The sequence below is a fragment of the Diadema antillarum genome, unplaced genomic scaffold, assembly GCF_040938485.1.
Source record: "Diadema antillarum isolate AM-2024a unplaced genomic scaffold, OU_Dant_1.0 seq00001103_RagTag, whole genome shotgun sequence".
Classification (NCBI taxonomy): domain Eukaryota; kingdom Metazoa; phylum Echinodermata; class Echinoidea; order Diadematoida; family Diadematidae; genus Diadema; species Diadema antillarum.
In genome coordinates this window covers 1,206,926-1,231,784 of record NW_027271919.1, presented here as the reverse complement: position 1 = coordinate 1,231,784, position 24,859 = coordinate 1,206,926, and the positions used below count along the sequence as shown (strand labels likewise).

The window sequence follows — 24,859 nt, the reverse complement described above, 5'->3', positions numbered from 1 at the left end:
CAGCTACGTTTGAATGAAATTTAAGAATGAATAGCGAATCATGCGTTTGCAGTGACACTGGTAAAAGGTCAAAGGTGAAGGATATGTCACGTTCAGCCCATGAAGTCTGCTTTACTTATATTGGGTAGGAAATATATTAGGGTACATTGCTAAGCGTAAGAGCGTCAACCGACAAGCCCAGTTGTAAAAATGAAAGAATTCCATCTAAGTGACCAGAATAGAACGACAATATCTATGACAAAATTACAATATTGCCTGAAAAACGTTGCTGTTAGCTTGGCGCGGAAATCCACTTTGCTCTAGTTTATATATTCTTAGGAGAAAATGTAAAAAAAAAAAACACACACACACACATACGCACACATCAGACATACAGACAGACACCTGTCATCTTTATTTACATGTACATGCCCGTGTAATCATTTGATATCGCATTCAAATTAAAAATAAAAAAAATCTACTCGGATAGTGAGCAACTGGTTTAAACAATCCATGTATGAACGTATATTAATTCGAACATTAAAAACGATAATCATAAACAGATCAATTGGTCACATAATTTCCAATAGCGTGATGACAATCGTAGAGATGAATACAAATTATTTGAGGAGTTAATGTAGAATTGCACGGAATTTTCTCAATACACAATGTACTGAGTTTTTTGTAAAGAATAGTAAACATAACAATAATAAAAATAAAAGGTCTTCTTTATTCAGGTATTACAGCTTCTTCAGTATTGTCACTGCTCTACGAGACGACCCTGCCATTATTATTACCACCGGAGTTGCCAGGTACCTATATTTATACTCCTGAGGCGAGAGGGGCGTGGTATGGAAAAAAGGCATCTTGTCCAAGGACGTGAGCACTGGGCGGGAATCGAACTCTGGCCCTCTGATTGGGAGTCGGGAGTCTTATCCGCTAGACATTTGCTAGAGATTAAGAGACTCTGTTATACACTACGCCGCAGCGCCCCCACAAAATAGAGGGTCAAAACTGAGAATTTCTGTGACAAATCATCGAATTCTTTCACAAAATTACATTCTAAACTTAGACCGTCTCTCATGGGCGGCAATTACCTTATAATATGAACACCTAGTAAACTTAACGATGATTAAAAGAAAAGTATAAAAGTATAGCAGCTACTGCATAGATTTATAACAGAATAATAGAAAATACACAAGTCCTTGTCGTGTCATACGTGCAACATGGCTACTAGTGTAAGACTCTTAACAAACTATATGATTTTAATGTCTTTTATCTGCCACATATACCAGCATTTCATCCCTTATCATGCTATCAGTGAATTCTCCCTATAGATCTGCACACATAATTTAACCTACAACCACTTTTGGTTTAAATCTATTGATGTATTATTGTATTGATGTAATTCTAAACGTTGTACATCATTAATTCTTTTTTATTGTATTAATTTCATCCCATGGGCAATAATTGCACGTGTCACAGAACGAAATCCAAGTACTTTAGACATAAAGCAAACTTTACGTTATTCCTTAGAGTCAAGACTGATACGCATGAAAAAATGAATTCGAAAATATATCGCATAATAGAAGAAATAAATATGAAATACTTGATATAATGTTAACAACACTATTACCATTTATATTACTAGTACGGTTGCACCAATCACAAGAAAGTCAACAATATAGCAGCTGCTGCAGTACGCATCACCGATATATAGACTAGTTCTTATAATGTTTCGAATAGTTTCAATTGATACGGTTAATGCCCTGGTGTTGCAGACATATAGTAACAGCGTCACTGGCTTGAGAACTTACTACAGGTTTCAGTCAACTTTATGGGAAACAGCACCATAAGCTTCCCATACGCCTACTAAAGCATAATACATCGCGTGATCGTAATTATGCTTTCACAAACTAACAGCTACACCGAAAATCATATCGCACGTCACAACTGGACTTCTGTCAATGGTCAATCACGCTCACGCATGCGTAGTAGCTCTCTGCGTCATTTCCAAGGGCGAAATAATCCTGCAGAGAGAAAGGGAAAAAATAAGATTCCTCAAATTTCTGTTCTTCGTCATCTTCACTTTTGATTAATACATTTGCTTAATATTTGATTCTCTATACTTGATTCGATTTATTGGTTCCTGCACTTTCATTGGACATTGATGATGACTACATATTGATGGTATACATAAGCTGCTTACAAAATAATTTTGCCTCCCTTGGATTTACAATGTGTACCAAAGTGTATAACTTATATACAAAAATAACACAGAAGAGTTCCAGTTCCAGCTCCATTTGCTTGCTGATGTGTATAATGCTTATTTGTATGAGCCCCTTCTAAAGTATAATGTATTCTCCTTTTTTGACTACTTATGTTGAAATTCTTTACTTTCTCGTACATTGTTCATGTATGTTATCAGGGGCGGATCCAGGAATTCTGTAATTTGAAGGGAGCACGCACCCCTCCCCAATTGTTTTCTTTTTATTTCTTTTTTTTTTATAAAAGGGGCGCCCGGTGCGCTTCCCCCTGGATCCGCCACTGGTTATTGTTTGTGTTGCGACGAAAAAATAAAAAATAAAACATGAACTGAACTGTGTACACTTGAGTGTATGAATATGAACAGGACCTCACGCACCGTCCAAGCATTGCCAGGGGTACAAAAGGTAGCTGTGTCATTTTCTTTTGGGGATGGGAGTATACTATGGGGTAGTATACATTTCAGGCATTAAAGAAGAGAAGTGAGAAACAATAATCATTCAAATGGTAAATAAGACATCGTACCTAAAGTGAGGAACAGTAAAACTGTGAACAAAATTGATTGGGAAGAGACTTTCAAACTTTCTCTTCGCCAATACTATGGTGTGACGGAGAGTGAAGCTGCTCATTTTATATGCAGCCAATTCTATCTCTCTTCTCACCCTTTTTTGTTTTGTTTTGTTCTAATATTCCTTCCTTCTTTGTCCCTCCTCCCATCCTTTTTAGTGTTGATGTCTCTAAACTGGGCAATCAAAGTGAAAAGGATAATAACATTTTGTGAAATCTTCATTTCCAGCTATAGCGAGACTCACCGCCTCCTCTTCAAGTTTTCCTCCGAACTCGTCCTTTATTGTTTGAAAACTCGGCCTTCCTTTAGGAGTCTCGAGCCAACATCTTGACATGACTTCTGTGCTGTAGTAGTGCGAAAAAGGTGAGCACAGTATGTATTCGTTAGATTGAAAGAGTTAATCACTGTATCATGCCGCTAAAACTTGGCAGTAGATAGTATCTTTGTGATTATCATCATTACAACCATTACTGTCATCATTTTTAAAGTGAACCTGTGGTAACAATATTTTTTTTAAATCATTATTACATATCATCAGTATTTTATTTGTAAGAACAAATGGCATCAGTGAAACAAGGCATGTGTCTCTTGTGCATACTATCGCACCAATTCCCGACTGATATGATGTTAGTAACATAATATGCACAAATATTACATTATGGAATATAAGATATCAGAATTTTATATTGTATTAATATGCAACACTTTGACAGCAACACTGAATCACGCTACGCCTATTCCATGCTGAAATTACCCAGATCGCTAACGTAAATCATTAAGAGTCCTGCAAAACGTTATGAAATGTTATTCGTGATAAGAACAGAATTGATCGAACCTGGACCAACATTGCAACAATAATGCATGTATTCTGGATTTAAAATATTATCGCATAATATTAGGAATGGGAACTTTAGGAATGGGTTAATCATTATGTTTGTTTGGTTTGGGTTTTGGTTTGTGTGTGTGTGTGTGTGTGTGCGTGTATTTAGAGAAATGTTTACTTGATTTACTTACATCTCCTGGTCACCATCCTTTGGCTTAGGTAACCTATATCCCGACATCACATTTTTAGCTATATCGGCTGTAGCAAGCTCGTTGTAAGGTTGCTTACCTGCAGTGTAATAACAAAAGAAAGATAATTCTCTCCAAATATATATATATATATATATATATATATATATATGAATGACAAAAGAAATTTTTTTTTCCTCCTTCTTCTAAAATCAATGAAAGTTATCATCTCATTAGCGGTATGGCGAGTCTCAAACCCACGGTTGGAACTTGGAAAAATATAGCTTGTGTATAATATGAAAGTTTCGCCTCCGTATAAATGTGTGATACATTCAATTCAGTTCAATTCAATTTATTCAAAAAACCAAAAATAAATAACAAGATAACACAAATCGCTGATACAAAAATTTACATGTTTTTTTTTTTAGGATGGATTTGACATTACGACATAAATTTGAAATTTAAACCATAACGTTTGAAAGCAACTTCCGTGTTATTTTTGGTGAAACTAGAGGTCAGAGACATGACAGAGGAGCAGAGTATAATCTGAGCATAAAATACTAAGCCATGCATCAGTGGCGGATCCACAGGGGGCGCACCGGACGCGCGCCCCCTTTTTATTTTCTGTTAAAACAAATGAAATAAAAAGAAAAAATGAGATGAAACCCGGAAGTACCAACAGAAATATTCTGTGCGCCCCTCCCTTTACGAAATTCCTGGATCCGCCCCTGTATATGGATTGCGTCACTGCTCTAATGTTATGCAAGTTTCACCGACGGTTGTTAAAGATGGCTCTTTGTTTTTCACTGAAGTTTTTACTTTTCCTTTCGTTTTACGACTCGTGGGCGTACGATGACAGGGAAATAACGAAAGGTCATTCAGAAAATGTGAGGAAATTGGGAATCAAAAATAGTTTATTCTACAAAATAAAGAAGTATAGTGACAATATGCAGCCTTATACCACAGTCATGTGAACAAAGCGCTAGAGGAGTAAAGGAACATTTAATGTAACCAAGAGGTACTGCATGGTTTGCAATCGGTGTCTTTTGGAAAAACATCGCATGCTTGTACAGTGGTGAAACCTTAAATCATACTATACATGTACTACGTAAATTCTGAAATCCCCATAGACTTAATACACAGGCCTTTAAGTTCCCATGAGCAGTGGGTTAACAGTCTGTTTTCATTCTATGTTTCCTACACCTGATTCTTTTAATGATGATTTCCATGTTCTGGCTGTAATACTAATATCATGCGAGACAAACAACAACAACAACTAACCATACGTCAATATCTGCCAGAGGAGAACCCCGTACGACCAAATGTCGCCCTCTATCGACAGCGTCTCGTGTCGCAAAATCTCGGGTGCCATCCAACGAAGTGACAGACCGTTAGTCATCAATTTCTTCTGCAAGGAAGACAAAAAAAAAACCAACAATATTTAAGAGATTTTTAATCATTGGAATATATGGCATTGAAGAGGACTATCTTATCTTAAAAGTGTCTCTGATACCAAAAGAGTCATGATTATACTCGATTTGAAATGACAATAAGCACTACGTCCAAAATGGCGAAACTTATCGAATTCGAGTACGGCGAGAAGGTATAATTAGTATAAAGAAAACAAATATTTTATCTTTAGATAGGTCGTTTTCTAAGGGTTTATAGTTTGCATGTACGCATACAAGAAAAAAATTACAAGCAACTGAATGATGAAGGAAGATGAGAATCTGAAGGAGAAAGACAGAGAAAGACATTTTGACTTTCTTTTTAATACACATGAGATCCACTTTTGATACAATAGCTGCGTTCCTCTTGACACCACACGCAGTTTGGCAAAGTTTCAAGACTGGAGCCACTTTCAAACATTGCATATCCACATAGGGCATCGTATATGACATCCGACAGGTAAACCAGGTCAGACCTGGCAAACTCTACTTCCCCCTCAAAAAGAAAAGAAAAAATCAAGCACCGGGCAGATTTTGAAAGTGAGGACTTTCCCCTTGAAAGGTTGAAAGTTTATCCACTATCCAGCAACGTTCCCACTCCCAAGAATCTTTGCTTTCATGCGTGATTTTTAGCCCAAAACCGGATTTTTTTTATTTGTTATTGTTCTTATTGTTGCTGTTGTTGTCGTTCATTTTGTTATTGTTGTTGTTGTTGTTTGTTTGTTTGTTTGTTTGTTCGTTTGTTTGTTTGTTTTTTTGGTCACTTTTCCTTTCATTGGGTGATGGAAGAGGGTTTTGGGGATGACTTACCAAAGTTGGTTGCGTTGCCAGGCCAACGTCTGCTACTTTACATCTTTTCTCTTTGGTCATGAGCACGTTATGAGCACACAGATTGCCATGAATGATCTGGTATAGGAAGAGTAGAAAAGGTTCAGTTTGCATTAGGAACGACCAATCAGATGCAAGTCACGATGGTCTGATTGGCATAGATGGCTAATTGATTATCTGAAGCTGGGGTCCGTTTATAAGAGAAAGGGACTCTATAATATTTGAAGCATAAGCGTCTATCTTATTCATCCCTCCTCATCAACAAGGCCTATAGGCGCTTGGGGAAAAACAATGAAAAGTCGACAATATCAAAGGACAAGACAAGTTCACCCATATATAGAGAGGATTGAATAAATGCAGAATCTTAGTAGAACACTTTGGTGAACACCCGGTGAAAGTTTGAGGAAAATCGGACAATCCATACAAAAGTTGTGTGAATATTAGTTTTTCTGCAACCATAGCTGGATGAAAGACTATACGCTTTGTAATGTCACATACGACGAACGATTTGAAGAAAATATACAGAAAATTCAATTTCAGATTTTCACTTTTCCAGCACTTCTTTCAAAAAGCAAGGAGTGTATACATTACTCACATGTCAGTTTATGACAAGTCGAGGGAATGAGTACTTCTTATTTAAAAAGCAAAACGAAATATGGTGGAATTCTCTTTATGTTTTCTTTATATCGTATTCATAATCATATTCATATGTGATATCACCGATTGCCGGAGTCTTCTCATGCAGCGATGGTGGTAATGAAACATTAAAAATTCATAGATTTTGAACAGATTGTCTGATTTTCCTCAAACTTTCCTTGGTATCTTCTACTGATAATCCTGCATTCACTCATCCGACACATAAATTTGAGTGAACTTGCTCTTTGAAGGCGTCTTGATTCGTATAACCATACTCATCTGTAGACGTTACCAATAAAGGCCAACTGTAGTCGTAATTCAGGGTGAGTGTAGTGGTAGAATTAATCTTTTTTCATTTATGTGTTTGCGCACGGGTACTCATATTACCGACCAGGAAGGGAATGTAAATGTTTTCCAACCTCGTTTCTAGACAAGAATTCCATGCCGCTCGCGACGTCGAACGCAAAAAGCACTTGCTCCATGAGCGTGATCTGCTGCTCCGGGGTGTTCATCGTCTGCAGGTTCGCGTACGTCTTGGACATTCCGCCGTTCGTTCGCAGGTAGGTGAGCAGTGTGCCGTTTGATACGTAGTCTACGATGACGTAAGATGGTTCTACAGCGAGAATATATATATATATATGTTAATGAGGACCGTTTCAGTACGAGCACTTCAATCCGAGTTTGACTTGGAATCATAGCTTACTTTGGCAAAAGTGAAAACTGAATAACCGTTATAGAAATAATTCCAAATGAAAAGAACTTCAATCATACATTGGGAAGAGTTTGAATACAAAAACGGACGCCAAGGAGCAGTTTCAAGATCATCATCAAATATAGAAAAAGAAGTCTTTTCTAAGATTGACTTGTTTTCGAAGATATCTGGGGGCTGTTTCATAAAGCTGTTCGTAAAGTTACGAACGACTTACGAGCGACTGGTGATCAGTTCTTGTGCTGAATTATGGAAATTCAGATAAGTATAGCACATCAGAACTGATCACCAGTCGCTCGTAAGTTGTTCGTAACTTTACGAACAGCTTTATGAAACACCCCCCAGAATTGCAAAAAAAAAATAGTTAAATATTCTCTTTGTTTTTAAGCAGATTCACATATCCCAAATTGAAAAACGGATGTATGTGATTTTGCATTTCCATATTTGAGTGAAAATCCTCAATTATTTTCAGTTTTTCTCGGAATGACATCCCATAACTTTAATTAAGGCTAGGCAGAACAGACGATGCCTCGACCAGTGACTTCCCTATGTCAGACTTGACAAAAGATTCTGAATTTCAAATTTTGCATTCATTCGTAAAATTGAAGAGCGTAACACACGTCGTCTGGGCGTGTGCATGATCGAAACTAATTGTTCAATAAAAGAGGTCTAATCATGCAAAGTGCTTGTTATTCTACATGCGGTACACATTGTGATATTGCGATATAAAGATGTCACCCTATATCACATTTTATTTCTCTCTCTCTCTCTCTCTCTCTCTCTCTCTCTGTTTCCATCCCCATTATCCTTCATCTCTTGTTTGTCTTTAATTCTCTCTTTTTCCTTTGGCTACCTAACCTTCTCTATCTATCTGTCTGTCTATCTATCTACCTATCTATCTACCTGTCTATCTGTCTATCATCTGTCTACTACAGTATCTGGGATCTGTCTGTCTATCTATCTATCTACCAAACTATCTATCTATTCTGTCTATCTATCTGTCTGTCTATCTATCTATCTGCCTACCTATCTATCTATCTATCTATCTGTCTATCTGTCTGTCTATTTATCTATCTGTCTATCTGTCTGTCTATCTATCTATCTATCTATCTATCTATCTATCTATCTCTGTTACTATTTCTCCAAGAAGATAATTTTACAAGTTTCACATCACTTGAATCAATGATACGGATCAGACAGGAATAATGCAGTGGCTATATTTGCGTCTCGATTGATATAGATAAAAAGCAGCGAAGGAGAAAGGGGGAAAAAATCGGCGGGAAAATCCGCTTCAGATCAGACGGCCATGAAATAAAGCAACCTATACATGCAGAGCAAACTTACCTGTTTCTAGGCAACAGCCATAGCACTGGACCACATTGTCGTGAGTTTTCAGCTTCCAGATAGGTGTGAAATTATCGATGACGTCTTGATTTGACAACGATGCTGATGGAAAACCAATCAGATAAACGTGAAAAGAACAGAGTACAAAAAAAGAATCTTGTCATAGGTCTATATGAGATTATGTGAAACACCACATTGTTTCCCCATGAGACTTTTTTTTCTATACATAGTATGACCATTACGATGACGAACTATACCTCCGACTACATCTTTCACCTCCTCAAATTTATTACCTTTTATCATAATGTTTCATTGTGCATATTACGTGAATATACATAATTATCAACATAACCATCAATGACAATCGACCGTTTTTAATAACTGAGAAATTGATACAGTCTTCATTTTTACAATCTTGTGACTATATATAAAATGGCCCATCACTCATTTTATCAAGTATACGGTTCGTTAAATCATATCAATTGTCTTAAATTTCTTACCAGGAAGTTCTCTGGCTGCCACGGGAATTACGTGACCGTCATTAACCGTCAGTCCCCGTGCCTCTCCTTTCCAAACATTCCCGAACTTCCCGTCACCAATCGAGCGAAGGCTCACCGTAATCCCAATATTTTCCCGCGGGATTTCGACACGGCTCTTTTTCAGCGCAATAGCTTCCATGTAGAAAAGGGGAATCAATGAAAGTGAACTGCCGAGTAAAACAGGACTAAAGGAAGGACAATCAGGCATCAAAGAGAATTACTAGAAAACTTGCCGGTTTCGGTAAAACGACATAGGAAATCATGAAACATAAAAATCATCTATAACTCATTGATTTTGCCCCATTTCGCTCAAATTTTTCAAGTTTTAAGCAAATCATTAGACAGCATACCTCAATTAATTAAAGACATCTGCAATATATTCAAATTATGCGTTCAGGATAAGAAGAATGAGGGGAAAAGAGTCTCAGAAAATACAATCCGTTTTTGGTTTCTTTAATTTGTTTTGTTTTTTTGTTTTTTTGTTTTTTTGTTTGTTTTTTGTGGTTGTTTTTTTTTTCTGGTCAATTGCTCTTGGTTTTCTCCTCAGGATACGAAGATTCATACAACCAGACCCACGTAGGAATACCCACGTATTTCTACGTCAAGAAATATTTTAGGGCGCTGCCTGTGCTTGTTATTCATCGTAAGTACATAAGTATAATAAAGATCGCATGCTAGATCAGTACTGTAATAGACTAAAATAATGATAAAGAACTTTAACCAGCTTGGATTTCGAACCCGCAACCTGCAACTTACTCTTTTTCCTCAGCAGTGGGCCTTGCTGTGACCCGTTGGCATTGGGTTCCGAGTCTCTGCCTTGTGCTCTGTATACCAAGGAAAACATGCAGCCATCTCTTTATTATTATCAACATCACACAAATTGGTTGACGAGGAATTTACTCATGTCGATAACACTTTTTTACGCTGATGATGATGATGTTATTGATGATGATGATGATGATGATGTGACTGATGATGTCGCTGATGGTGATATTGCTGATTTCATATATGATGATGCCACTAAGATGTCATTTGCACGATATGATGATGTAACTGATGATGATGACGATGCCGTTGATGATGATGCCAATGATGATGTCATTGATGACGTCACTATTGATTATGACGTTACCAATGGTGATGATGGTAGTAGCAATTTTCACGATGAAGATGATGATGGTGGTGGAGGTGAGGTAATTGGTAATGACACCAACGATGGAGTTGATAGATAATAATGCATTATAGTAATGGTGACGATGGTAGCGAATATAACGTCGATGAGCTAAGAGATGGTTGTGGTGTCTATGCCTATATCATGTCTATATAGTTGTAAGTTTACTGTTACCACAATATTGGCCTTCATGGCCAATGTGGAAATGAACTGAATTGAATTTATTTGTTCAGCATAAAAGCAACAGAGAATAACAATGATTAACAATCACAGAGTAAAAACGGATCTATGCAATACATAAAGCTGAAGGGAAGCAGCCAACGAGGAATTAAAAGTTTCCTTAAAATCTGGCCGACCCGGATAATCAATAAAAAAATGCATTGGTGGTAATCATTTTCATATTTTTAAACAATGAGGGATGAACAAATATGCAGATGTAAGAACAAAACAAAAGACATACATCAATGATAAACAAAACACTGCATTACATTACGAAGACAGTACAAACAAACAAAAATGACAAAGTAATGCCAGCCAAGCATGTCAAGAAGTTAGGAATGATAATTTTGTATAAAATTCTCCTTAAGTTTACGTTAGAATACATTAAAAGTGGTAACTTTACAAATATCATCTGGTATTGAATTCCATATAAGAGAACCTTGATAAAACACAGAGTTCTGAAATAACGATGTTCTTACTTTTGGCATGTGAAAATTCTCAGCGTTTCTGGTACGGTATGAATGAATATGGCAATTTAAAGTGAAATAATGCAGCAGAGATTTTGGTAAGAGCTTTCTATGCCATAAAAACATAAGATTACCTAAAATATACTTATATCTACCATACAACGTTAAAATCTTTCGGGTATGAAAAATTAGTGAAGTGTGAGCTAAATAAGTTGAATGGTTGATAACAGTTATTGCACGATTTAACTGGTTTATAGTATACAGCCAAGTCAATTATGCTAAAAACAACAAGGCTTAGTCCCGTCCATACAGAAGTCAACATGTGATATACACTGCTTGACAACGATGATTGACATGAGGAGAAATAACGCATTGAGTCCTTAGTCCCGGACATGTAACAAAATGTTGAGTTGTCATTAGTGATATTACTGTAAATTTGGAGGATCTTCTTCAGCTTTGTCTTCGATGTGAAAATCCGCATATTGTGAAATCATTCAGAGAATAGTCTCTGTAACTGATCCTTAATATTTCTGATAATTTATGCAACAAAAAATAAAAGAACACTTACTTATAAACCCAATGATGATAATATCGTTATAATTCAATGTAAATGCAATCAGGTATCCCTTTTTCTTGTCTTTGATAAGGGGATAATTTGATTATGATATTAACGGAATAATCAGACTGACAATATTGATATCAAAGTAGGATAGGAATGTTAATGATGATGACAGTCATTAAGATCTTTTAGAAAATTGAAGTAAAAAAAGTAGAACGATGAATGGGGCATAACATCTTAAAAATAATTATGAACAAAACAACGGTGCAAATTAGTAGGCCTACTGTCATAATCATACTTACTGCCAATGTAATCAGTAAACAACTTGTCACATTTATTCCATATCCAACAGGACAATGAAAAATATAGGGCAAACACTGTAAGTGACCCGAATTTACAAGTTCCATTTCATGCTTTTCGTTTTTGTTACATTTCTTTAAGTTGATAACTTGCAAGCTCCGCTATATTCAGGACTCAATGCTGACAAAAAATTCAAGTTGAGTATTTGAGTAAAAGCAAAACGCGATTTTTGTTAATGTTCATTACTAATAATAATAATATTACTATTACTATTATCATTATTGTTATCATTATTATTACTAATATTACTATTACTAGTGTCATTACTATTATTATTATTGTCATCATCATCATTGCTACTTTTACTCCTGATAAACTTACATATGTCTTAATCGTTCTCTGTAACTTTGATTGATTTGAGTTTTTACCCCTTTTCCAAAAATTTAACGATCGTCAGGTGTACTCTCTCCATGTATGGTGCATGACAAAACTCAAAACATGGTCCTCCCTTATGTCAACTGAATTGTCTAGTCGGTGCTCTGTAATCAAATTGACTTTTAAGCGATCAAGTTCATTACACGTACTACAATAAAGATTGTATTTGCATAACTCTACAGCTAGGACATCGCTGACTACAAGACACGTGACTTTGACGAGTGTGGCGCTTGATATTACTGCTTCAATTTTGGTAAATGTCTGTTGCCTGGAGCAACGAGTACCTACCTTTGAAGGCTGAATTAATTACTCTTCTATTCGACAAACACTCGAACATGCAATGTTTAAGTGATACGTCTCTACCAGACGCACATAAGCGAAATGTAAACATTATAATTAATGCTGCGATCAGTCTGTTGACCTTTTGTTAATTTTGCTTATCTTCATTGCTTCTCCGTTCAGTCTGCTGCAATATTCGGATTTTAGGAATCGTTTTACGATGATTAATAGCCCTTTACCTTAAAAATGACGCAAATAAATGACCTACAATTCATTGAAGACGGAAACAAGAAAATAAAACAGAAAAAAACAACAAAACCATATACTATCCTAATTTACAAGAGGTGATCAAACATCAAACTTGATTTGAACATGTTGAAGTTAAAACTTTTCCTAGACTTTCTTACCTTGAAAATGCGTCATGTATATCCATATTCACTGTAAAACAAGACAGAAATGGAAGACACATTTTGAAAGAACATTACCTCACGAGCAAATCAAACAAAGTATCTTTAATTTTTCCTGAGAGTTTCGGTGTGAGGATACGTTAACATATAATATACAGGTGAAAAGGAGCAATATTATTTTTCTCTAAACATTTAATATCAAAATTGACAATAGTCTTAACATGTTCGTGATGAATATTTCTTGCGGGTCTTAAGAACTTTTCAGTGATCGTTTTCAATCATTTGCCTAAGCCTTTATAATGTACTAGTCAGTCAGCATCTGTAATACCTGTTGTTGCCTTAGTTTCCATTACTGTTTCAAGAATTCCTAGCTGTCCATTGATACAAAGGGCAGCGTTTTCATTAGTTTTCAGCCTTTTTTCCCTTCGTCTTTCGTTCTTCTTACTGCCTTCTCTCCTCTTCATCATCTTCGTGGGTTTTTTTTCTCCTGTTATTACTTCTTTCCTCCCTGTTTTCTCTTCATTTCTCTTCCCATCCTTTTTGTTTCCGCAATCGGTTTTCTTCGTTTTTCTCAGCTTATTTTTTTCTTAATTCTCCTCATCTGTTATCTATCTTTTCTTTATTCTAGGTAAGTTTGGCGCCATCGAACTTGAAAGCTTTCTTTATGGAACAGATACCGAGACTTTACGTTCATTTTGAGGATCTCATACACAACCATATCCTCTTCGGCATAACAATAGGTTGTTGTTGTTGTTGCTGCTGCTGCTGCTGTTTTTGTTCTTCTTCTTCTTCTTCTTCTTCTTCTTCTTCTTCTTCTTCTTCTTCTTCTTCTTCTTCTTCTTCTTTGTGCTAAGGGCTATGCCGTTACTTTTACCAGAGGAAAACATTCTTTTTCTTTGGTCAGGCAGTCAAGAGGCACGTATAACGCCCAAGGATGTATGTAGGTGCCAATCAGGATTTGAACCCAGGATATTTGAATCCAGTGCCTTATAACAACTACCACTGATGCTTCCATCCGTTGCGCCACGTGATATATACACACCTTTCTCGGCAAGCTTGGCTCGGAGTCGCCTCTTCTGAAAAAAGAGGAGCACGTTGAGACCGACCGAGATGACGAGGGCGAAAAAGAAGAGTAGAATCACAGCGAGGCCCCATGGCGGGAGCGAAGGGGGGCAATGCAGACACGGATCTGGGACTGAATGATACGAGAAGAAGATTATTGTCGGCAAATAATAGCAACCTTAGGAGTTTATATTATTTTGGATATCATTACCTCTTCACTAACAGACCTCCAGTCATTGAGGGTATAAAGAATGATGACTAGTACTATGTTTGTTTGTTTGTTTGTTTGTTTATTTGTTGTTTATTCGTCATTTCACATCAAAAATACACGGAACAATATATAAATCATACAAGAATCAAAGAAAGATTACGAAATGGATCGATTGCCCATTTCAGATTCATTATAATAGTGATTCTAATCTTCCATGGGATCCATGAGGTCTATGCAAGTGGAAGTAATGAGTAAGAACAGAGTGAAATGAGAAGAATATGACAAGTAAAATGAATGACAGAGATGTATGGGCGAAAAGAGAGAGGGGCTGAGTATAGACCAATATACCGAGAAATGAGATATGAAGAGATGCAGATAAACCTAAGAGCAGAAGAAATGGATGCAGAGTGTGCAACAGAAGGTAGAGAGAGGAGGGAGACAGGGAGAATAGAATGACACAGAGGATGCGAATGAATATATCAGAGAAGAGGGTCCCCCCCCCCCATCTCCCACCTCCTAGAGAGAGATGACAGGAGGATTATGTAGAAGAAGATGGACGGAAGACAAGAGAAGGACATTGCATTAAGAAAGAGATAGACAGACAGACGAACAGAGAAAAAGAGACAGGGAGTGGAGGGAATAGAGGTTAAGGTGGAGGGGTGGGACGAGGGAGGGGGGATGGAGGGGGAGAGGGAGATCAACAGAAAAAGATATAGGGAACGAGAAAATTGAAAGCTGTAAGAGAGCTAAAAGAGAATGTGATGCTTTTTGACGGTTGATATGGGACTTACCGGTTGGTATGGGACTTATTTTCGGTGTAGCGTAGGGCGGGTCTCCAGTGGTATCATTCATTGTGGTCTGATCACGTGATACTAATATAATTTTAGGACAAAATGATCCCTTTTGCCAGCGTCACTGAAATTTGACTTCACTTTCCGCATTTCTAGCATTATGGGGCTGATCAGCGTCGCTGTAGTATTCCATTACGTCTGGAAGAAAAAAAAATGAAGACTTACTTGATGGTATCATGCCATGAAGTATAAACTCATGGACAAAGAAGTAACGGGGTGGTGGGAGATCACGTCGTGACGAGAGCCAAGTAAAGAGACAAAGGTGTGTATACATGGAAACAATGCAGGATACAAAGATCTCTTTGTAAAATTTCAATTAAGGTATTATATTTGAAATAATGACAGTTCATTTCAGGCCAAATATGTTTTAATTGGTGTTATCAAGCCACCATGAAACGAGGAGTGATAAGCAGTGTAATAATTGCAGTCAACATTCAAACCCTTCCTTCTGAAAGCATTTCAAATTTACTTTAATAGCGGGACTCGAAATAAATTGGCTGTTTAAGCGATGAGAATTGAGGCAGAACAACAACAACAACAAAATCTCGATATCACTTTTCATGAGAGCAATGGACCATCTGCAGTGCGTACCTGATGGAGTATATCATTAATCATCTCATGGTGAATGACAGAAAGTGAGACAAAATGACACCCAGAATATCATAAAGATAATTGTAAAATGGTAAATATTAATCTTAGACGTGAATAATGACCTAGAACATTTTATGTTCTTAGCTGGCCATCAAAACATTAGCATTATCAGCTTCATCATCCATGAATAAACACTACATCTATCATGACTTGTATCTCCATTTATGCTTTAACTATACTACTGTCGCCACTCGTCTTCATTGTACAAATCACATGTTTTATGATAATCATTCACTCTCAATGTTATATTGTTGCTGTTTACAATGTTAAGGATATCTAATGCTCAATTCTATTCCAGAAATAAGTCGCCGACTGAGATAGTTCTGTCTACAGCAGAATAGAAACCCTCAGTTGCTTTTAAAATAAGAGGTCGGTGTATATATGGCGCCAGATTTACCACTTGGTAATCTTCTGATCTTAGGAGTGGTTTCAAGGATCATGACGAACAACACTAAAATTTATTGATGATAAAGAGCGCAGGATGATAGGGTGGGTTTTGTTTTGTTACAAGGACATAATATTCAAGTTATATAATTTTAAAAGAAGTGCTTTTATTTCAAGTGGTGGTAAATCAAGGAAAAAAATCAATTTTGACTTCTGTTACCCTTTGGTTTTGATTCCTCAGACATATGCAGAAGACGGTTCGCAGAATATGATTATATGCAGCAGATTGTTATCATAATCATTCTGCACTTTGGACCATTATGTGTCCATTTTTTACTCAACAACAGCAAAAAAAAAATAATAAAGTAAGAAGGTTCTTATCAAAGACGGAGAATGATCTTTGAAGGCGCAAAGACTTAGCAGCCTTTGGGGGAAAAATCGTTATTTGATATAAAATAACCTGCGTTGTTTACTTTATTTCATGACGAAAAATTGATCTATAGCTTGCCTACATCGACACACTATAACTAAGGACCTGCAACGAGAAAAACTCGTAAGTGGAACCAACAGCAATTACCATGGCAACTTTGGTTTGGTATTAACTGTATGAACGCGGAATACTTGACAGAAATCTCTGTTTATGTCTACTGCGATTGGCGAAGACTGGGCGGTCTTTTAAGGCCAGCACTACCCTTTAGGTAGAAGATAGATTAACGTAGAAGATTAAAGTGACATATGCGCCAATTGGCGGTAGAATATTGGTAAAACACAAACAGAAGATCAAATGCGATACCCTTCTTTTTTCATACCTACATTTAACTTAATTATATCCTCAGCAAGTTTAATGTAATTGGATGTCATGCACTGCTGAGTGTCACGTTAAATGGGAAGTGCCTACATTATAAAGAAGTAAAGGGGGAACATGGGGAATCTTAAAAATTATCTGCTAAGCAGGATGCATTCGAGTCAGGTTGCGGTTGTTCTTATCTGATTTGTAAATAAAACCATTACATTCTCGTAAAAAATGGTTACTACATGTACTAAGATATCTCGCAGATAATCTGTAAAAAAATTAGATGTATAAACACACAGGCACACAGAGGTATAATAGTAAAGTATCTGTACCTATACTACATAATTATGAGGTTGATGATATATGTAACAGCATTTACTTAGCGCCATTTATCTTTAGAAACATTCAAAGGCGCCCAGCTCCCACAATGTGTGTGTCACATATCACTCACAAAGTTGCTAAACAATATATCGCAACTAGATGTTGTAAATCATGTAATATCATTCTATATTTATATATATACAAATACATATGTGATTTATATGCATGTAGGAATAAATATTACAAGAACAATATCAAACACGAAATTGTGAACACTATAATGGGGGAATCGAACCAACAGTTATTTAAACCACCTACAGATAGATATACAGATATACAGATACACAGATATAAAGATATAGAGTATCCCCTCCCAGAAACCAGAGGTGGTGTTGGTGTTGAGAGATTCAACAGAGCAACATAAATGACAATCCTTCTTCCGCTAACCCTTCTTCAAGAATTAGATCATTGTTTCCATTTCAAAAGTTTAGATTTAGAAGCAAACCATTGTTCGATGATCCAGGAGTTTCACTGATGATCACAGTCTACAGACAACGAAACGATACATGCAAATGATAACATACATTCACGATGCAAAGTAAGAAACATATGTACCAATATTATAATGCAAAATATTATCTGTGTGTGATTGTGATGTCAGATCGGAAGATGCATATTGAAATAAATTGATATAGATAATTGATAAGTCTATACATTAATTAAGTAAACAGTTGGTGCACAATAAAGTCAAGCCAGAGTAAAGGTAAAAAGGTAAACTTCATAACCGTAATAACAAACCAAATAAAACAAAACAAAACAAAACGTTACAAGCGTATTGAATATAAAATGTCTGTCACAAAAATTATTACTCACAGCTTTGTCCTATAAATTAGCCTTTGACTCACGGCAAGGAATCCAGTGTCCAGGCTTTTCCTTCATTCGTCTTCATCCCAATAGTCTGAAGACCATTCCATGTTGAGATAACAGAAATTACCTCTCAAAAACCGTAAGTAGAACTGATGTAAATAGCACCGATGTATGGCTACGAGACCTGATAAGCCCTGTCTCAAAATCCAATGGAATATAATGTTTAGCACCGTCCCACGTATTCATCAACACGCGTGTACTATCTACGGACACTATCAACCTGTATCATTATATCTTAAACTGTTTTCTAGAGCCGCATTCAAGACAAGGACATCAAGTGATGCTCACAATTGTTATTACCAGGACCTGTTCCAGCTCACTAGGAACAGACAAAGACTAGAATGGTACTCCAGTCTTCAAAACATTCCCTAGTATGACGGGTCGGTAGTGGGTCCGGATAGGCAGGGCTCTCTTCAAAGTACGCCTCGTCCGCAAGGTAGGTAGACTATTATAGCTAGGAACGAAACACACCCGCGACCCCCAGCATTCTCGATGCGTTTATAGAGCGTCTGTCCACCCCTTGGGTCTCCGTTCTTTAAAACGAGTGTTGCCAGTAAGTCAATATCGGCGACATTCCATTGTAAACAGGCAACTGTTTACACAGAAGGCTGACAAGCAATTATAACAAGAGCTGACGATCAAAACTCTGGAAACGGAAGAAACTCCGATCGAAGATAAATTGGTCTTTCCCCTCTTTTATACTGTTATCATCAAGTTTAAGAAGAATTAAATCTAATTGTCTGGCCAATAAATGCTGCGAATGAGTATGTTTACAGTTCTGTTTTGGGGTTTGTTTTTCTCCTTTTTCGTGGAAGCTTCGGCCGAACGGATGCATGCAATACGAAAGAAAATAATATTGTGGATAAACATCGTGAAAATGAAATGAAATCCTATAATAGTGTGTTTAATATAAAATTTCCGCAATCAACGATTTTCACTTTTTATTTTAGTGTAATTGCTCCATGTCAACAACAACAATGCTTTAGCAGACCCCGATCCAAACGCAAAGTAGTCTTTTGGTAAAGCATTAATTTGGTGATGACCACGGTTTAAAGTTGCAGCTGCTAGCCAACAAACTTATTATACAGTGAGTCACGAGGAAGCGCGTGAAACTATGCTTCCATCATGAATATATATGCCTCAGGGGACATACCACAAACTTCTCACATCCAAATGCAATAGACAAAAGTTCACAAACACAGTTTTTCGAATTATAGACTTTCATACTAGTAAATTATAAATTTGAGTAGCATCGACTCAGAAAGATATCAAAATGTGACATGGATGCATTAACATTTATACATTTATATGTGTATGTATGTATGTATGTATGTAGGACCCTATATTTACTAATCTATATTTCTGATTATTCACTCATTATGCAAGTTTTCGATAGAAATCATGTTCTACGAAAGTTACTTAATTTGATATTGCGTAATTTCAAAGAAATGAAATAATCTTACCCAGAATATACCTTATTTTAAAAGAGATGAGACATTTGATACTGGTCCATTGAAATAAGTTCATTAATTAAATGGGTAGATGTAGTTTTGAATAGATCGTCCTACATGGAAACGACAGCAAGAAACCAAGAAGTGATACAGAAAACTAGATATCAGAAAAAGGATTAAGAAATCGCAAGGGCATCTGATAAGATTGTTTTCATTCACACCCTATAATAGTATATGAAGACAATCTAGTTATTATTTAACCTTTCGTGTGTCACGTTTATTTTCTTGTCCATATATGTTTGTGTGTAAAATCTGTGCACATTTGATACATTGGAACAGAAGGGGTTAACCAACGAGTCAATGACGTGTAATAAAGAATGTTTGAGCTAGTTATCAAGATCACTATCACGTCTGTACGAAGGTCGTGTGATCCCGGACAGGAATGGCGTGGACTTTGGAGTCGGGGCGTCAAGAATTAATAATGAAGGAACAGGACTAGAGAAAAACAAAACAGAACAAACGCAGTTGTTTTCATCTATTTAAACTAGACATCTACACACACTCTTCATTGTCTTTGATGTACATAATAGTAACTCCGAACAAAAGGAACTTGTTAAAGGAAGACTTGAAAGTAATTGGATTATTGTATTTCACGTGTTTCCACCATTTCCATAATTGCAAATTAGAATAAACAATAACGTCGTCAACTCACCAGTCTCTATAGCTTGATCGTACATGAACAATAACTCGTCACGATTTTTAGTTTTCTTTGTTTAGTCTTTTTTTTTTGTAAACATTATCTAGCTCATCCACTGACTGAAAATGCATGTGCATGTTGACTTTAACGAAACTCAACGAAAATCAAAACAAGAAAGGCATATTGAGGTGAAGTCACAATAAACTATAGTGTTCTCAAGTGATCACTAAAATGTTCAAAAACCTGTAATTCCAGACAAAGTTATTGTCCAAATCTGTAAAGATTTTCATATTTGATATTTTCAAACTTTTTAACTCTTAACATGAAGGTACGTACCAAAAATATCAGCATTATTTTCCTTTAAGGACTTTCTCGGAGGATTAGTTTGCCTTTGCATTAACTCTGCGCATCTCTGCGTCTGCGGTATGGGATTCTCCGCATCCTATTGGACCATAAGGGTAGGAATACATTGTACACGCGATTCATTATTACCGTCATCATAATGCGTCAACCTTGTGGCGGGGGATGAGAGCAACCGACCAGATTTGTGTGCGATAGCCCTTTGTCAACGATTTTTTTTTCAAACATCTGGTCATTACAACCCTTTACCTCTTAAAACCCTTCTCTGCTTTCCTTTTTTATCAGTCCTTCAACTCCCTTTCTCTCCCTCTCCCTCTCTCTCTCTCTCTCTCTCTCTTTCCCTTTCTTCTATTTTCTTTCTCTCCCCCATAGTCTCTCCCATTTCTTTCTTGATCTTCTCGTTTATCTCTGTCCATCATTCCTTCCATCTCACTCCTTTCTTTCCATCTTTCTTTCTTTCTTTGCTCTTCGTGTCTCTCCCTCTCCCTTAACCACAATCCCTTTCTCGTCTTAAATATTTATTAAGATAATTTGTATGTATGTGAATTTATTTTACAATGTTTTATGTAACAGATTATGTTTCATTTGTTGAACGTTCTAACCTTATTCTGACTGATGTAATATTAATGTGTATACATTATTATATAGATTTATTATTCTTTTGCATTATCACTTATCAACATATTTATATAGATTATTCATTCTTTGGGCGATATCGCTGTTCCGAAGGCCAGAGCTTAATTTCAGGTTTCTAACATTTTTTGGTGAGATAATGAGAAACCTCTTATTAAATATGAAAGAGCATGTAATCCTATGAGGAATTCAACGTTTGTTTGATGAAAATTGGTTTTGAAATGGCTGAGATATCCAAAAAAGAGCGATTCTAATAAGTGTGGGACCCACACTTTATTACGATCGCTTTGTTTTACTTTGTTTTTGGATGTTTCATTCCTTCCAAACCCGATTTTCATCAAATTAACTTTGAATTCCTCTTAAAATGGTATGCTCTGTACTATATCATAAGTGTTTTCTTGGTATCTTACAAAAAGTTAAAAGCCCAATTTTCATCTCCATCAATACTGTACTATCCCTTTAAGTGTACTTAGATTTTTGTATATCAATGTTCCGATAATAATCATTAATTTGTTTGAATTGGTGTGTAATGTACTTCAGGGGTATTCGTGCCTTCTTTTTGTTTTTTGCACCCCTAGACATGTTGTTTTAATTTGCCTGAATAAATACAATACAATACAATACAATACAATACAATACAATACAATACCCCCACTCTCTCTCTCTCCCTCTCTCTCTCCATCATTCTTTAATTCTTTCCTCTGTCGCTATATAACTATAACTAATATATATATATATATATATATATATATATATATAAAACATAATTTTGTTTTTGATCCTCAGTCTTGATAAAGTTCAGGGCCCGAAAGTTCGAGAATTAAAATCAAACTGTGAGGATTCAAGCTACTACGTCTATCGTCTCAACAACCTGTCTCTAGCCCATGCCACTCTCAACCACACCAGACTAGAGAATAATATTCAACTCGACTGCATGTGTGAAATCTCAGAGACAAAGTCCACATCATATTCGTTTGTGAATTTAGAGCACAAGCATGACAAGCGTGATATTGCTGTTTCCATGGCAACTGCCCGGCAGTATAGCAATTAGCTCAGACCATTTTTTCACGCAATGCTAAATAAGGCGACTAAAACTGCTGTATTGTCTTCATGAAACATCCTGTTTATTCATTCATTTGTCGCCACAATAACACTAGGATAATTTCTTCTCAGAGGTATAATGACTCGCACTTTACATGAAATATTTTTACATACTATTTTGCTGTAAGACATATATCTTGAAAAAAAAAACACGAAACTGTTCCCTCCAACACAAAGTATTTATATATATATACAACGTATATATATATATACATATCAGTTGTAATCTACGATTACTTTCAACTACATTGGACACCTGAGCAATGCACAGTGCATTGTACATAGCGAAGAGAAAGTCACAGCCGTAGTGTAGAGAGTACAGAAGTGATGACGTCATAATCTTTTGTTTGAGCATGGTTAAAAGCCGCTGTGCTCACACACACACTTGAGCTATTGTATGTGAGGTTGTTTAGAACCAGTTTCAATGACAATGAATGGCTATGACGTCACACTTTGGTGCTCTATTATGCAATAACTATCAATCAAGCTCAACCAAGGAGAAACACCAGTCACCACACGTTTCTACACGTTTCAAAACCATTGAATGCAATACTAGTATCATGTATACTGGATAGCACAGCAAATATAAATACATAGAGCCTGGGTAGTCAATACAACAGTTCTTTGAGGGAACTGAACCACGTGAGATTGATGCATTGAAATATGGCTTAACACCCCCCCCCCCCCCCCCCCCCCCCTCCGGAAAAAAAAAAATAGCAGCATGAAGAATGATGAAACTATGAATTATGAAATAATGATAATAACATATCACACTAAACAGTCTTATCCTTGAGTAAAGTACTTGGTAACACACTATCACATGCTGTAACATAGTCTGTACACATTTGTAGGTAGTTTTGATCTAGGTCATTCATGAAGAAGAAGAGTACGACAATACACCTCATTGGTGGACTTGTACGGGAAAGGAAGAATGTGTACTTTCAAAGGCCAAGAAATTGTATAGAAATGGGAGTTGTATAGAATGTATAATAAACATTTTTTTTTTTAATTTAGTGCATGGGACTCAGGTTGTTGTTTGTTTCTTTCTTTTTTCTTTGTTTGATTTGTTTTTCTTTTGTTTTGTTTTGTTGGGGGCTTTGTTTTATTTTGTTTTTGTTTCGTGGTGTTTTTTTTTTCACTAGCAGACAATATTTCTCTCTGCTCAACACAGTTCTTCCAAAAGCTTGGCTGCAAATGTATGCAAATATACTAAAATGCATTGTACATTATACTATGTTACCATTTATTCCCTTATGAAGATTGTCATAGCACGATACATTTTGCACACAATCCACTAAACGTACACCTGTCCAAAGTGTGTGTGTAGTGCAAACTCATACATCTTTTGCATAAAACACACATAGAGTTGTTAGCAACAGTGGCAAATGGAACTTGTGCTTGTACGATAATTATCTATGACACATTTTTACAACATAGACCCTGCTTTGTCCAGTACCTGTTCAGTTAAGGAAGACAGTGTAAGGTTAAAAGATGATTGCTAATCTACATTTCTGTGTATAGCGCCCTCATACATGTTGATAAGTACAGGATGGTGAAGTACATAACAATTATATGTATGTTTGAGTTTCAAAGTGCTACTTCTGTTTTGAATATAACATTTTGTATTCTCCTAGGCTGGCAGTGGTGCTGAGGTAAAGATTTGTCTTTACTTTAAAAATTGAAAAATATGAAAATAACAATCAAGATATGAAAATTTAATTTTCTAACACTGATGAAATACATCACACAGATCTCCAGAAAATTTAAAGGCATCACTGAGCAAATTACTGTATTATCAACTTACAATTTCACATGCTGAAGCAAGATATATATATCAACCAATCAACTGTGACCATTTCAGCTGTTGCCATGGAAACTGAAATGGTTGTAAATTAAGATGTGACAGGAGTTCGATGGAACACAGCCCTTTGAATATATCTGACATTTCACTTACATCTGAGGTAATTTACTAGCACCAAAAACAAATCTTACTGGCCAAAGATTCCTTCAATAATAAATGATTCGGTCGTACAACAGAGTATAGAAAAGTAGTTACAGATAGCAAGAAAGTCTACCTGTGCTGAATAATTATATAAGATTTACAACTAATGGCCGATAATTCGGTTTAAAAGAGGTCTACAAATCACACATCACACATTTTGGAAGAAACTTGAAGTTATTACTGTGATGACATGATATCTAATGCAATGAGTTAACTTCTTGCAAACATACACAAATCATTTCTTCTGAATT

At 36.2% G+C, this 24,859-nt stretch overlaps 1 protein-coding gene across 1 annotated transcript; it reads right to left on the bottom strand.

The window, feature by feature from the left end:
• Positions 1–1,920: 1,920 nt before the first annotated feature.
• Positions 1,921–15,289, bottom strand: LOC139743693 (tyrosine kinase receptor Cad96Ca-like). Its single transcript, XM_071654152.1, has 12 exons — positions 15,229–15,289; positions 14,207–14,359; positions 13,165–13,195; positions 10,084–10,151; positions 9,289–9,459; positions 8,789–8,890; positions 7,155–7,348; positions 6,082–6,177; positions 5,105–5,231; positions 3,827–3,923; positions 3,057–3,156; positions 1,921–2,009 (listed from the first exon to the last, which is right to left on the bottom strand). Exons 1-12 carry the CDS (start codon positions 15,287–15,289, stop codon positions 1,944–1,946), a joined length of 1,266 nt encoding a protein of 421 aa, XP_071510253.1. The 3' UTR covers positions 1,921–1,943.
• Between the last annotated feature and the right edge of the window lie 9,570 nt (positions 15,290–24,859).

What these genes read in the sequence shown, in the direction of transcription:
- LOC139743693 (XM_071654152.1), bottom strand. Translation starts at nt 15,289, where the DNA reads ATGAATGATACCACTGGAGACCCGCCCTACGCTACACCGAAAATAAGT. An exon ending in AGCCAAGCTTGCCGAGAAAG is followed by an intron (nt 13,196 to 14,206) that starts GTGTGTATATAT and finishes CTTGTTTTACAG; the next exon opens with TGAATATGGATATACATGAC. An exon ending in GGCAGCCAGAGAACTTCCTG is followed by an intron (nt 8,891 to 9,288) that starts GTAAGAAATTTA and finishes GTTTTCCATCAG; the next exon opens with CATCGTTGTCAAATCAAGAC.